We start from the raw sequence: 11,861 nt of genomic DNA, 5'->3' as shown, positions 1-11,861 counted from the left end.
CCCGCTTCCGGCCTGTCTCCAGCGCGGCTGACTCGATCGCGGTCCGGGAGTCGGAGCCTGTGCGTGTCAAGATCACGCCCCCGGTGGCGGCGCGCTCCCCTCCATTTCCGTTCCGGGGCGCTGTCTTGCGTGGGAGAGCCCCGGGGGCGCGCCCCTGCGCCCCAGCACAGCCCTGGGGGCGCCTCACGTCCGCCGTCGCCTGCGAGTCCCCCGGAGGAGCCGGGAAGGGCGCGCGCGGCCCGCCGAGGCCGACGTCGCCGGGAGGGTGCGGATCCCGGCGACGAAGCAGCAGCAGCCGAGACTCCCCCCATTCCCTCCGCGCGGCAGCCCCGCGGCGGGGTCTGGCTGTTCCCCGGAGGGTCTCCGCCGGAATCGGAGAGAAGCAGAAACTGTCTGAAGTCATGTGACTTATCACAGCGCAGAGCAGACCCAATGTCTGGAATTAAGTATAAGATAAGTGAGGTACAGACCCGGGGAGACCACCTGCTGCCTTTGGTCACGTGGTGGACTTTTACTCTGTCTGGGAGTTCTCCGGAGCTGCCGTAAATGACCGCAGACTGGGGCCTTCAAACAACAAAGTGATTCTCTTGCGTCTATTCCTTGCCTCTGAGCTTCTGGTTGCCATCAGTCATTTTAACTTCCCTTGTGGCCGCGTAACTCCACCCTCTGCCTCCACAGTCACAGGGCCTTTTCCTTGTTTTCTTTGTCTCGTCTCCTGCCAAGACCCTACCTGCAAAGGAGGTCCTAGGTACAGTGGGTAAGAGCTTTGACATGGCTCGTTGGGAGGGGCCAGAGGCATAATTCAACCCCCAGTACTGTCCAAATAGGTTTAGCCTGGTTGGGGCAGCCCAAAGGTTAATAATTACAAATTTTACTGGGATTGGCACTGAGGATGCAGAGCCAAATTAGCTCCTGCCCTCGGGAAACCTTTAGACCAATAGTGGAGCCAGACAGGGAAACCAGACAGCGATTATGGAACATGAAGAGTCAACAGTGAAGACAGGTCCAGAGTTCAAAAACGGGGAAATTTTTCACTCTTCTATCTCAAAAGAAAGGTGTTGAGAGAGGAGGGCTCAGTGACAACTGAGTTCAACAGAACTGAAAATGTAAAAAACACAACCCTGCTGGTCCTGAAAGCTCAGTAGGGTGCATTCAGAGCCCAAGTTTGTCCATCAGTCTCTTCCTTCTGCTTTTGCAACAGGAAGGCTGCACCGATAGCCCTAACAATACGTCTGCTTGGAGTGAGAGTCACAACTGTGAAGGAAAATGTCATGGGATGAAAGAGAAGGCATTTCAGAGTGGAATAGGAGTGGAGCAAGAATTTCCAAATACCTGCTGAACGTCTCCATTCAGATATCCTACCAGCATCTTAAACTTGAAGTGTCTCACCCTAGCCAGTTCGCTCAGTGGTTAGAGCATCGGCCCTCGGACTGAAGGGTCCCAGTTTTGATTCTGGCCAAGAGCACGTACCTCGGTTGCAGGCTCGATCCATGAGCGGCAACCAATCCATGTGTCTCACATGGATGTTTCTCTCTCCCCCCCCCCACTCTCTGAAAAAGCAATGGAAAAAAAAATATGCTCAGGTTCAATTACCTTTCGCCCCCTACCCCTTCCCCACTGCACTGCCCGTCTTCCAGGCCCTGTAAATGGAAACCTTTTGACCTCTCCGTCTTTATATGACCAATTGCCAAGTCCGGCTGATTCTCTGGGCGCACTTCATATGGTGCGCCTGCCCTAATTTGGATTCCCCCCGAGAGAGACTGAGACAAGGCATCGGGCGCATGTGTTTGGACATGGAGCTGACCCCAAACAGGAAGAAGTGGGAAGTGTGAGACAGACAGAAACGCTAACAAAGGATGGATTATCGAATTGTTGGCTGCTCCGGGCAGCCAGGGCTCGGTTCCACTGGAGACCCTCTCAGGAGCAGGGGAGCACCGCCCAGGGTTCTCCTCTAACTTTAGGGAGCACTCGGGCGTGCTTATTAACTTGAAGGTGCCCAGGCCCCAGCCTAAGGGTGCTGATCCCGTTCCCTGGAACCCGCCTATTACACAAACATCCCCGGGATTCCTGCGCAGGGGGCGCCCGGGAGCGTCCAGGGAAGGTTCCCCTTGCAGCCGCTGGGGCCAGGCGCTCGGAGGCGTCCTGCGTTTCCCGGACGACCGGGGAGGGCGGGGCGGCGCGGTGACGTCAGGGTCGGACGTCGGCCGCGGGGCGGGGCGGGGCGGCTCCGAGGCCTGCGCGCCACAAGGACACTTGGGACCCCGCTGTGGGTGCTGCGCGCTCCCAGGGCCTGCGCGCCGCCAGGACACCTGCTGGGACCCTGCTGTGGGTGCCGAGCGGCGCGAGGGCCCGGCGACCAGGAGGGACCCGCGAGATCCGAAGGTCGAGCCCGCGTCTGCGTCGCGGTGAGGGGCCGAGGGTAGCGCAGGTGCAAAGGTCCGGGGGCACCGGGCGGCGCGCACCGGAGGCAAGGCCCGGTGGCCGGGAGGGTGAACCTGCGAGACGTTTTGGAGAATAGTCCCCTGAGGTCGCGGGACAGCTGTCACCTAGAGGAAGAATGGTCAGATCCGCAGTGTAGAGTTACCTCTCCCACTGCAGAGAGGAAAGGTGGCTGCAGGAGACTGTTGGCACAGTGAGGGTACAGCAGCCCCAGCAACACACTGGGAGCTGTTCCAAGTGCCCCCTGCCCATTGCAACAGCCCAGGTACTAGACACAGTGAGTCCTCACTTAAGGTCGCTGACGGTCGCTGTTTTGATAGGCTCTGCCCCAGGTAGGTGGATGTATAAGGAAACCGGTTTTGCCACAGGCTACTTGATTAAACCAGTTACCTTCCTCCGCATCTCCTCAACCTTGTAACGGAACAGCCTTGAAGGAAGCGAGTTACTCGGGGACTTGGTGTGCTAGACGCTAGGCTGTGGTTGCTGTGTTGTCGTCAGGCCCGAGGCACGGAGAGGCGAGGTGACTTACTAACTGAACAAGCAACGTCACCCAGCTCGGAAGTTCTCACCGTGGGGTCTGACGCCAGGCAGTCTGGACTCGGTGATGTCGGTGACCTCGGGTGGCGTGGGGCCATAGGGGACTTACTGATTGCTCAGGATTACGGGACCTGGGGTCGGATGTGCCCGACAGCAGCTGGATGGCCTTGGGCTCCAGTTTCGTCAGCTGAAAATGAGAGTACATTGGTACTTGGGGTTGCCACACCACTGGTGCAGGGATTGCTCAATCATCGGAGGTTATTATGCTGGATTTAACAGGAGCGGAGAGAAATGAAAGGCTCAGCAGGCATTAAAGAAGGGAGTGGTGGCTTTGGGGCTCCAGGGAGAGGGGAATTCCAGGGTGGCACCTGGGTTTATAGAACAGGTCCTGCAGGACAGGCTGGTCAGGGGCCCAGGCGAGTTCAGTGTTGACATTCAGAGTTCGAGGACCTGCAGGACGGGAGGGTGGTGGGGCCAGGAACCTGCCAAGTGAGCGCATGGATTCAGGAGCCCTCCAGGGCCTGTTGACCTCGGTGCTGCCCAGCCCCAGGGCTGCCCTTTGCTCCCTCTGCCTTCTCACCACCTTTGTTCAAGGAAATCTCCCACCCCTTCTGTTTGGGGGGAAATGAACGTTAGCTCTAAATGCGGCCCTTCTCTTTTGCTGTCCCCCCCTTGGAGTTTTTCTCTCATTTGTAACACGTTACACTTATACAACTGTTCAAGGATGGTGTGAACAGATAGACTGAAGCATGTTGCCTCATGCCATATATTTTCTGCAGGTTGACATCAAGCCATGGCACCCAATTTGGAAGGAAGTGAAGATGCTCTGCTCCCCGATTTCCCCAGAGGGCCGCTGCATGCATACCGCTCACGCGCCTCCTTCAGCTGGAAGGAGCTGGCGCTGTTCCTGGAGGACGAGGACATGCTGCGCTTTAAGGTGAGGTGGCGGCTCTGCAGCGTTGGCCGTGCTGACCCATGGGGACGCTGGTGGGCGTCTTAGTTCATTGGCAAAGGTAGGGCTTTGTGCCCTTACAGCCACGCGGCCCCCCTGGGCCTCACGTCCGCTTCCATAGGGTGCGGCTGTTCCTGGGCACAGCACAGGCCTCACTCCTCTTTGCACCCGGGATGGCGGAGCCTCTGGGAATTGCCGAGGGGGTCCAGAAATGAACACAGACTTTTTAAGCTTCCTAAGCCTCCCCTGGGAAGGACTTCCCTCCCTGCCCCGACGTTTTTGGATCAGACTATGTGTTCCACGTAGCCGGCGGCCTCGAGAAAGCCTGTATGAGTAAGAGCATAGTGAGAGTCCACCCTTTGCCTCCAAATCGCCGGCGTCCTGTCTCCTGCATTTCCAGAAAACCATCTTCTCAGCTTTGGAGAACGACCCCCTCTTCGCCCGTCCTGGTGGACACGACCTCTCCATGGAGACGTACCGTGAGCTGAACTTCCTGCGCTGCAAGCGGCTCTTGGAGTACGACATCTTCCGCATGGACGACCTGCTCCAGAGCCCTCTCAAATGCCTGGCGCTGGTCAACTGTCTGGGCATGTACGACTGGTCCCTGGCCACCAAGGTCTTCCTGCACACTTTTGTGAGTAGGCGGCAGGGGAGAGGAACGTCAGGGTCCACTTTCAGCCTCCGTGTGAGGCCATGAGGCTGCCTGGTGCCAGGGCCAAGCTGGGGTCAGGGACGCTCACACCGCAGGAGCTCCTTACAGAAAATACACGCAGCCTGTGGGGTTTAGAGTCTAAATTTTAGGCACTCACCTCGGTGGCTTGGGGGTTGTTAGTGTTTACTTGCTTTTAAAGTTTTCTGGGGATTTATGCATTTGGGGAAATGCTTGTTTCAAGAGATTTCTAAAAATGTAGGAAACAAGCAGAGATTAGAATGTGTGGGCCGATCTTGTGTTTTTTAGTGAGAAGTCCAATTTAAAAAATATATATGTTTTTTTATTGATTTCAAAGAAAAGAAGGGAGAGGGAGAAAGAGAAACATTGATCAGCTGCCTCCTACATGCCCCCTGCTGGGGATCAAGCCTGCAACCCTGGCATGCGCCCTCACTGGGATTCAAACTGTGACCTCCTGGTTCATGGGTCAAGGCTCAACCACTGAGCCACACCAGCCAGGCAGAAGTCCAATTTTATTTTTACCTTTATACACAAATTTGCACACGTGATTCCTGGAGAAAGTACAGTGCCGTGGAAGTCAAAACCCACAAATGGAGCTTTGGGACATTTTTGCTTTATGCCGAAAAAACAAAAACAAAACCTTGGCACAACATGTGGTCCGCCGGCTGTTGTCTGACAGAAAGTGGTCCCACTTTGCCCTCACGCATCCTTCCTCCCTCCTGCCCTGTCCCTTGTTCTCACAGACCCTCAGGATGGCTTTCAGGCATCTGAAGTCCTAGGTGATTATATCGAACTTACATAAACTGCCTGGGGCGGGGACCCAGGTCTCCTCACCCGGGAGCCTGGCATGCTCATGCATAGTTAGCCTCTCATGGCTGGGCACTGCTGTCGGGACCACCCAGTGGTGCGCAGCCGGGTGAGGGTGGGATGGGGGTGTTAACGGCCCGTCACTGGTGAGATCCCAGGATAGCAGTACTCATTCACTTCCGCCGGTTCATGGGATGATATTATATTTTCAGGTTTTTGGATCAGCGATTTACAACTCTGGTTCTGAAAGACATTTAAAATACATTCCAAAGATCTTGAATATGGAGGTAAGTTGAGGTTGGTGGTGGGTCTTGATCCCACAGTCTCTCACCTGTTCTGAGAGTTGTGGGGTCTCACCTTGTTGAATGGTGTTCTTAGGCTTCTCAACAACTAGTTGATGTTTTTGTTGACTTTTTAGAGAGAGAGAGGAGGGGAGAGGGAGAGAGATAGAAACACTGATGAGAGAGAAACATCGATTGGCTGCCTCCTGCACTCCCCCCACTTGGGATCGAGCCCACAACCTGGGCATGTGCCCCGACTGGAAATTGAACCGATGAGCTCTAGATGCAGGGAATGATGCTCAGCCACTGAGCCACACCGGCCAGGCTGAATTTAGCTTTTTCTTACCGAAGTGAAGGCCTCCCGTTTTCCTTTGCTGTCCGGGAGCAGTTCTGGCCACCAGGCTGACTTAGTGGGGCTGCTGGCAGCATGTCTGGGCGGTGTGGCATCTGGCACAGCAGAGGGACGGAGACGCAGTGAGATCACTCGTCGGTCAGATAGGAGGAGATTTGGGGCTGTAATTGTGGTTAAAGGGATCTTAGTCCTTACGGGAAGGGTGGGGCAGGGTCCCTTAGGGAACATGAGAAAACGCCGTTCCCACCTGACCTCGTGTTTGCTTCTGTGTTAGATCTTTGGATGCTTTGCTCTGACCGAAGTGAGTCACGGGAGTAACACCAAGGCCGTGCGAACGACCGCGCACTACGACCCCACCACCCAGGTAGGTGCGCCCGTCCCCTTGCCCTCTGGGCTTCGGGCACATGAGACATGGCGCAGTCAGGAGTGAGACAGTAATGAGACCCCGAGAGCCGTCTTTGCACACGGGAGCTTGCAGAGTGCGGGGTGGGGGGTGGGGGGTGGGGGGTGGGGGTGTCCGTCGCTGACAGGTGGAGTCTCAGGAGGCAGAGGCTGAGGCCCGACCTGTCCCACCTGGAGATCTCGCTGCCTGGAGGTCAGTGAGGGACAAAGCAGGAGAAACGGGGTTGGTGGGAATAACACATGCCGGGGGGTCAGGGGAGGCCTGGCCGACAGATCGCACGGCCCGGGCGTGGCCAGCTGCCGAGAGTTTGCAGTTATATCGTTTGACAGGTTAGACTCCATTTCCTTTTCCTAAAACTTATCTTTATTGCTGAAAGCATTACAGATGTCCCCCTCTCCCCCGCATTGATCCCCCCCGCCCGGCGTCCTATTCTTGTTTTAATTCTCAACTGAAGATGTTTTTACTGATTTTTTTAGAGAGAAAGAGGTGGGGGGGGGAACATCGATGTGAGAGAGACACATCGATTGGTTGCCTCCTGTATGAACCCCGACTGGGGATCAAACCCGCTATCCAGGTATGTGCCTTGACCAGGAGACGACCCTCCAGCCACCCGGGCCACCTGGCCGAGGCTCGGGCGTCGTTTTCCACAGGAAGGTTCTTTAAGTTATAGGCCCAGGAACATGCTCTGTGTAAAAACAGGGCTGTGGTGGCGTCCAGGAGCTAAAACCTTCCGTCTCGCCTCCAAGATACGAAGAGAAGGCCTCAGAGTAAAAGGAATCCTAGGTCCTCTGAGTTGCTGACCCTGACTTTTTTCCTCGCGCAGGAATTCATCATACATTCCCCTGATTTTGAAGCCGCCAAATTTTGGGTCGGCAACATGGGCAAGACAGCGACACACGCGGTGGTGTTTGCTCAGCTGTACATGCCGGGGGGCCAGTGCCACGGCCTCCACTCCTTCATCGTGCAGGTGGGCCGCTGCCCTGGGGACAGCGTCGGGGACACAGTCATCCACTGGGGACAGGGGTGCGTCCGGCTTCTAGAGTTGATAAGGATGCAGCTGAACATCCTGCAGCACCCAGGACATCCCCACCTGTCAAGAAGGGATTGTGCCCCCAACGCCCCCCTGAGTGTTGGTGTCGCTGCTGAGGAGCCCCAAGCCCTGGGCCCCGGGGTCGTCTGGTGGGGGATCCCTCCGTCCTAGCAGCCATGTGGGTATTGCCTCAGACACTTGGCACAGGTCTGGACGGCCCTGCCAGGTCTGGGGGTGCCCCTGGAGTTCTGGGTCACAAACAGGAAGGCTTCTGCCCAAGGGGGTGGTGCTTGGGACTGGTGGCCAGGCAGGGGTTCCTGCCTCCCTGGGGGGCCCGTTTCCCAGCGCCCAGGGCTGCTGCGGTGTCTTCCCATCTGGGCCGACTGATTCCCAGTGAAGCCCCATTTTCCCCACCCCAGCCCTGTTCTGGCAATTTTTAGACATTGAATTGAAATTCATATAACATACAATTCAGAGAAAGTGAGTGATCCCGTGGTGTTTAGTGCCTCAGGGTCCTGCAGCCCCCCTGTCTAGTTCAGACACGTCCTCTCCAGAGCACCCCTTCCCGTTGGCACTCATCCCCCCCCCCCAGGTTTTCTAGAAAGAAACTCCCTATCCTGAGCGTAGAGCTCACAGAGCTATACAGGAAACCCTTGATTTAACGGACTCATTCAGGCGAGGGGGTGTCCGCTAGGTTTTCCCAGTGCGTATGTTAAAAAATTCACCAATTAGTTTTTACTCATGTAGACACGTCTGTGTAATTAAAATTAAGTATATATGAAAAGTTTAATTTCACAGGAAAGTTTTCTACATGTATTACTGTGATTTTAAATTTACACTGAATAGGTTTAGTAAACGCATTTACCGGTCACTGAGAGTAAACAAATGCACACGGCAGGGGCGTGGAACATCCACCGGCCCCTGTTAAAACGGCCACAGAAAGTCACACCGCTGGATGACAGAACAGTGACTGCCCGAGGTGCGGTGTGATCGCGTGCTAATCATTCGCCCAACATGGTGCGCAGCAGCGGCTCCTGGATTTAAATACACAGACTGCAGCTGTAGATACGTAATATTTACTTACGTCGGCAGAATTACTAGTGCTTTTCCAACACGCCACCTATTCGCTAAAATTTGTTAAAAACAACAGTGAATTAATAACAGGAAACCACCTGTTAATTTAATTATAAGCAAATCTTGGTTAAAAGCGTTTTAAAATGAACAGGGCATTAACTTTCACCTTGACATACAGACGGGAAATTGTCCGTTAAATCGAGGTCCGCAGAATCGAGGGCTTCCTGTACCTGCCCTTTGCTCGGTAAGCCTGTTGGACGCTCACGTCGGGGAGCAGAGGTTCAGAGAGACAACGCCAGGCTGTCTGTCCCCCAGCAATATGTGCGCAGCCTCTCACCTTATTAAAACTGGACGTCCTGGACCCGGGCAGGAGTGCGGGATCCCTGCAGCCCTGCAGGCAGCCTGTACTGACCAGCTCCTGGCTATTTTCCTGCGGCTGCTGTAGAAAACAAACACTACAGTGGGAAGCAGGGCCGGGCGCAGAGAGCAGGAGGGCATCACCCCAGTGTGGAGGCCGGGAATCCAGGCCCAGGTGCGGGCAGGGCCGTGCCCCGCTGGGGGCTCTCGGGGAGCGTCCCTCCCACCCGGTCCAGCCGCAGGCTCCTGCTGGAGTTCCTGGGCTGCGGCCACATAGCTCCAGTCCCTGCTCCCGTCTTCTCTCCGCGTCCTGTCCCCTCTGGCTCTCCTAGGACACTTGTCATGGGATCCGGGGCCTGCCTAGGTCACCAGGGTGGTCTCATCTCGCAGATCCTTCACTCGGTCGCATCTCCAGACAGGCCTGTTTGGAGGGTGCGGTTTGCCCCCTGCAGCTGCACTGGAGGGAGCCCGCGCTTGGCCACTGGGGTTTGAACAAGTTCATTCTGAGTTCCGTGCGCTCAGTTGTGTTCTGTGGTTTGTACAGATTCGGGACCTGAAGACCCTTCTCCCCATGCCTGGGGTGATGGTGGGCGACATAGGGAGGAAGCTCGGGCAGAATGGTCTGGACAACGGGTAAGTGTGCCCCGAGCTTGCTGTCCTGGCGCGCTCCTCCGTGGGCCGTCCTCGAGGCTGCTTGCTCGGGGCTTAGACTCCTAACGGGTCGGAGGCTGCATGGCTGCCCGCCTGTGATTCCCGCGGGTACCCTCAGCACTGTCCCCGCGCCCTCCTGCACTCCCCCGGAGCTGGGGGAGACGTGGTGGGGACACACGTGTACACCTCCACACTCGGGAGCCACGTCACAGAGGGCCGTCTCCTGCGTCAGCGCCAAAGCCAGGAGGGATAAAGGACCCGAGTTCTAAACAGTGAACTTGTCCTCAGGCCCAGCCAGGCAGCTGCAGTCCGGTGGGGCCTCAACCTGGGCCTGCCCCCCCCCAGACGAGGTCCCCGCCAGCGACCTGGAGCTGCAGCACCCGGCATGTGTCCTCTGATCTCGGGGGTGGGGCAGTGTAGTGTAGACGCCAGGGTCGGAGAGGGTGAGGAGCCCAGCAGTGGGCAGGGTGGGCGGCAGAGCCTGTCACAGGGGCCATGATATCCTCCCGAGCTGGTGTTAGAGCCCAGGATCGTCAACGGCACGAGCTTAGGAACCAGACGGCTCCAGATTCAGATCCTGCGCCTCCCTCAAACTCCTCCTTGGCCTGTTTCCTCATCAGTGACATGGGCATGATGACAGTCCCCGTGCCGGGCCTGTGACAGTCCCACCTGCACGTGGTGGTGCTCCGGGCGGGCTACTGTGTGTCTGCTTCCCCGCGAGCATGTGGGTGCCACACACTGTACCCGAAAGCCTGGCTGAGGGGTTTGCACCTCTCTCCCCAGGAGCGAGTCTAACTGGGGAGGGGGCAAGGCCGGGAGGGCCCCTTCGCCTGTGTCTTCATCAGTGTGGAGAATATTTATGCACCTGCTGCTTCGTAGCAAAGAGCATAGAGGAAGCCGCAGGGACAGTTTGAACTCACTGGGTGACCTACCCCAGTCATTAAAGCGGGAGGCAGGTCGTCTCCGGAGAGAAAAGCTGCACCAGGTGGTCTCCAGAGCCCCTGAGCATGGAGAAACCTCCTCTCAGCTGTCCTCACGAAGTAGGGGTGCTGGGGCAGTGTCTCAGGTCTCCGCCCGGACCCTCAGAACAGGTGGGACCCCAGGCTGCGCCACATGGGGAGCCGTTGATTTTATAGTTAGTTTGAGGAGAAAACGGGAAGCTGTTAAAAACCAAGAGCAAACACGCAGGACCCGTCGAACTCCACACTCGGCATCCGCGCGCCTCCCACGGGCCTGTGCGGAGAGCCTGGTGCCGTGGGAGCCGGATCGGCACCGTCGGTCCCCTTAGATCTCCGGCTGGTGCAGGTGCATGGGGGGCCTGGCGTGGACAAGCCGCATGCTTTTGTCGTCAGCACTGGGCCGGGCAGCGATGCCACTCGGTCTGACTGAGAGGTCGCCCCGGCCGTGGGCAGCAGGCGCCAGGGCGACTGCACAGGAAGCGGGGCGGCGGGCACTGCCTTGTCCTGGACTTCGAAAAGCGCGTCCCCTCATTAGGTGTGTGCGTCCCGGTGTGGGACTCGGAAAGTACGCACCCTCGCAGGGTCTGCGGGTACAGCGAGGCCTGGCAGGTTCAGCGTGGGGCCAGCTCACACCCAGCGGGCAGCGTCTCTGGTCGCTGTTCACTTGGTTTTACAACTGGAATGTTTACCGTTGTCCTGGAACATCACCGAGACCCTCCCGTAGATGCATGTTTCTGAGACTGATCCGGGGGCCGTCACCGAGCACACTCATGCCGCTGTGGCCCAGGCTCGTCCGAGGCCCCGGTGTCACCATGAGCACCCCGAGGACTTTGAGAGCAGGTCGACCAAACCAAAGTGACACTGTGGCCCGTGGAGCTGCTCAGCATCAGGCCAGTGGGACGCTGGGAGTGGCCGTACTTGGTCCCCGAGCCTTCCAAGGTTCAGTGGCCTGTCCAGGGTCCCGGGCCCCCTCCCCCAGAACACCCTCCCGGCCGGGTGCGCATGCCCAGCAGAGGGCGCCGGGTTTCCAGGACGGGAAGTCCCCGCCGGGGTCTCCTCTTGCCTGCCCTTTGCATCCCACTCTACTCTCAGTGTTAGAATTGATTTTTTTTTTCAATCTGAGGTTATTTATCTTGAAAGTCAAGGTTAGATTTTGTCATTTCACAAGAATTTCGGAGGATGTGGGACTACTGTAGAAATCAGAGGCAAACAAGTTTTATGGGTCGATTTAGGCAGATAACTCTAAAAGCAAAATAAAGACCCTCTCGAGTGAGGTTTTGGCCCCTCACCCTGTCCTGGGCTGCAGGATGTTCTCGTGCACTGGCTCTGAGGTGAGGCGGGACCCACGG

General features: G+C 57.1%; 1 protein-coding gene across 4 annotated transcripts in view; it reads left to right on the top strand.

Annotated features, from left to right (window-relative positions):
* The first annotated feature begins 250 nt into the window (after nt 1-250).
* Nucleotides 251-11,861, top strand: part of ACOX3 (acyl-CoA oxidase 3, pristanoyl) — a 32,734-nt gene continuing 21,123 nt past the window's right edge. The window contains exons 1-7 of one of the 4 annotated variants that reach the window (XM_016195801.2): nt 251-757; nt 3,756-3,913; nt 4,329-4,562; nt 5,618-5,692; nt 6,313-6,402; nt 7,265-7,408; nt 9,447-9,535. In XM_016195801.2, the coding sequence (XP_016051287.2) occupies nt 3,770-3,913; nt 4,329-4,562; nt 5,618-5,692; nt 6,313-6,402; nt 7,265-7,408; nt 9,447-9,535 (776 nt within the window). In that variant the 5' untranslated portion in view covers nt 251-757; nt 3,756-3,769. Of the gene's footprint in view, nt 758-2,240; nt 2,406-2,491; nt 2,772-3,755; nt 3,914-4,328; nt 4,563-5,617; nt 5,693-6,312; nt 6,403-7,264; nt 7,409-9,446; nt 9,536-11,861 lie in introns of those variants that run through there. The other 3 variants (XM_087828402.1, XM_016195800.2, XM_016195802.2) reach the window with 3 other exon arrangements.

Source organism: Miniopterus natalensis, chromosome 1 (genome assembly GCF_054644295.1).
Source record: "Miniopterus natalensis isolate mMinNat1 chromosome 1, mMinNat1.hap1, whole genome shotgun sequence".
Taxonomy (NCBI): domain Eukaryota; kingdom Metazoa; phylum Chordata; class Mammalia; order Chiroptera; family Miniopteridae; genus Miniopterus; species Miniopterus natalensis.
The sequence above is the reverse complement of the archived record's forward strand: the minus strand, read 5'-3'. Positions and strand labels throughout refer to the sequence as shown.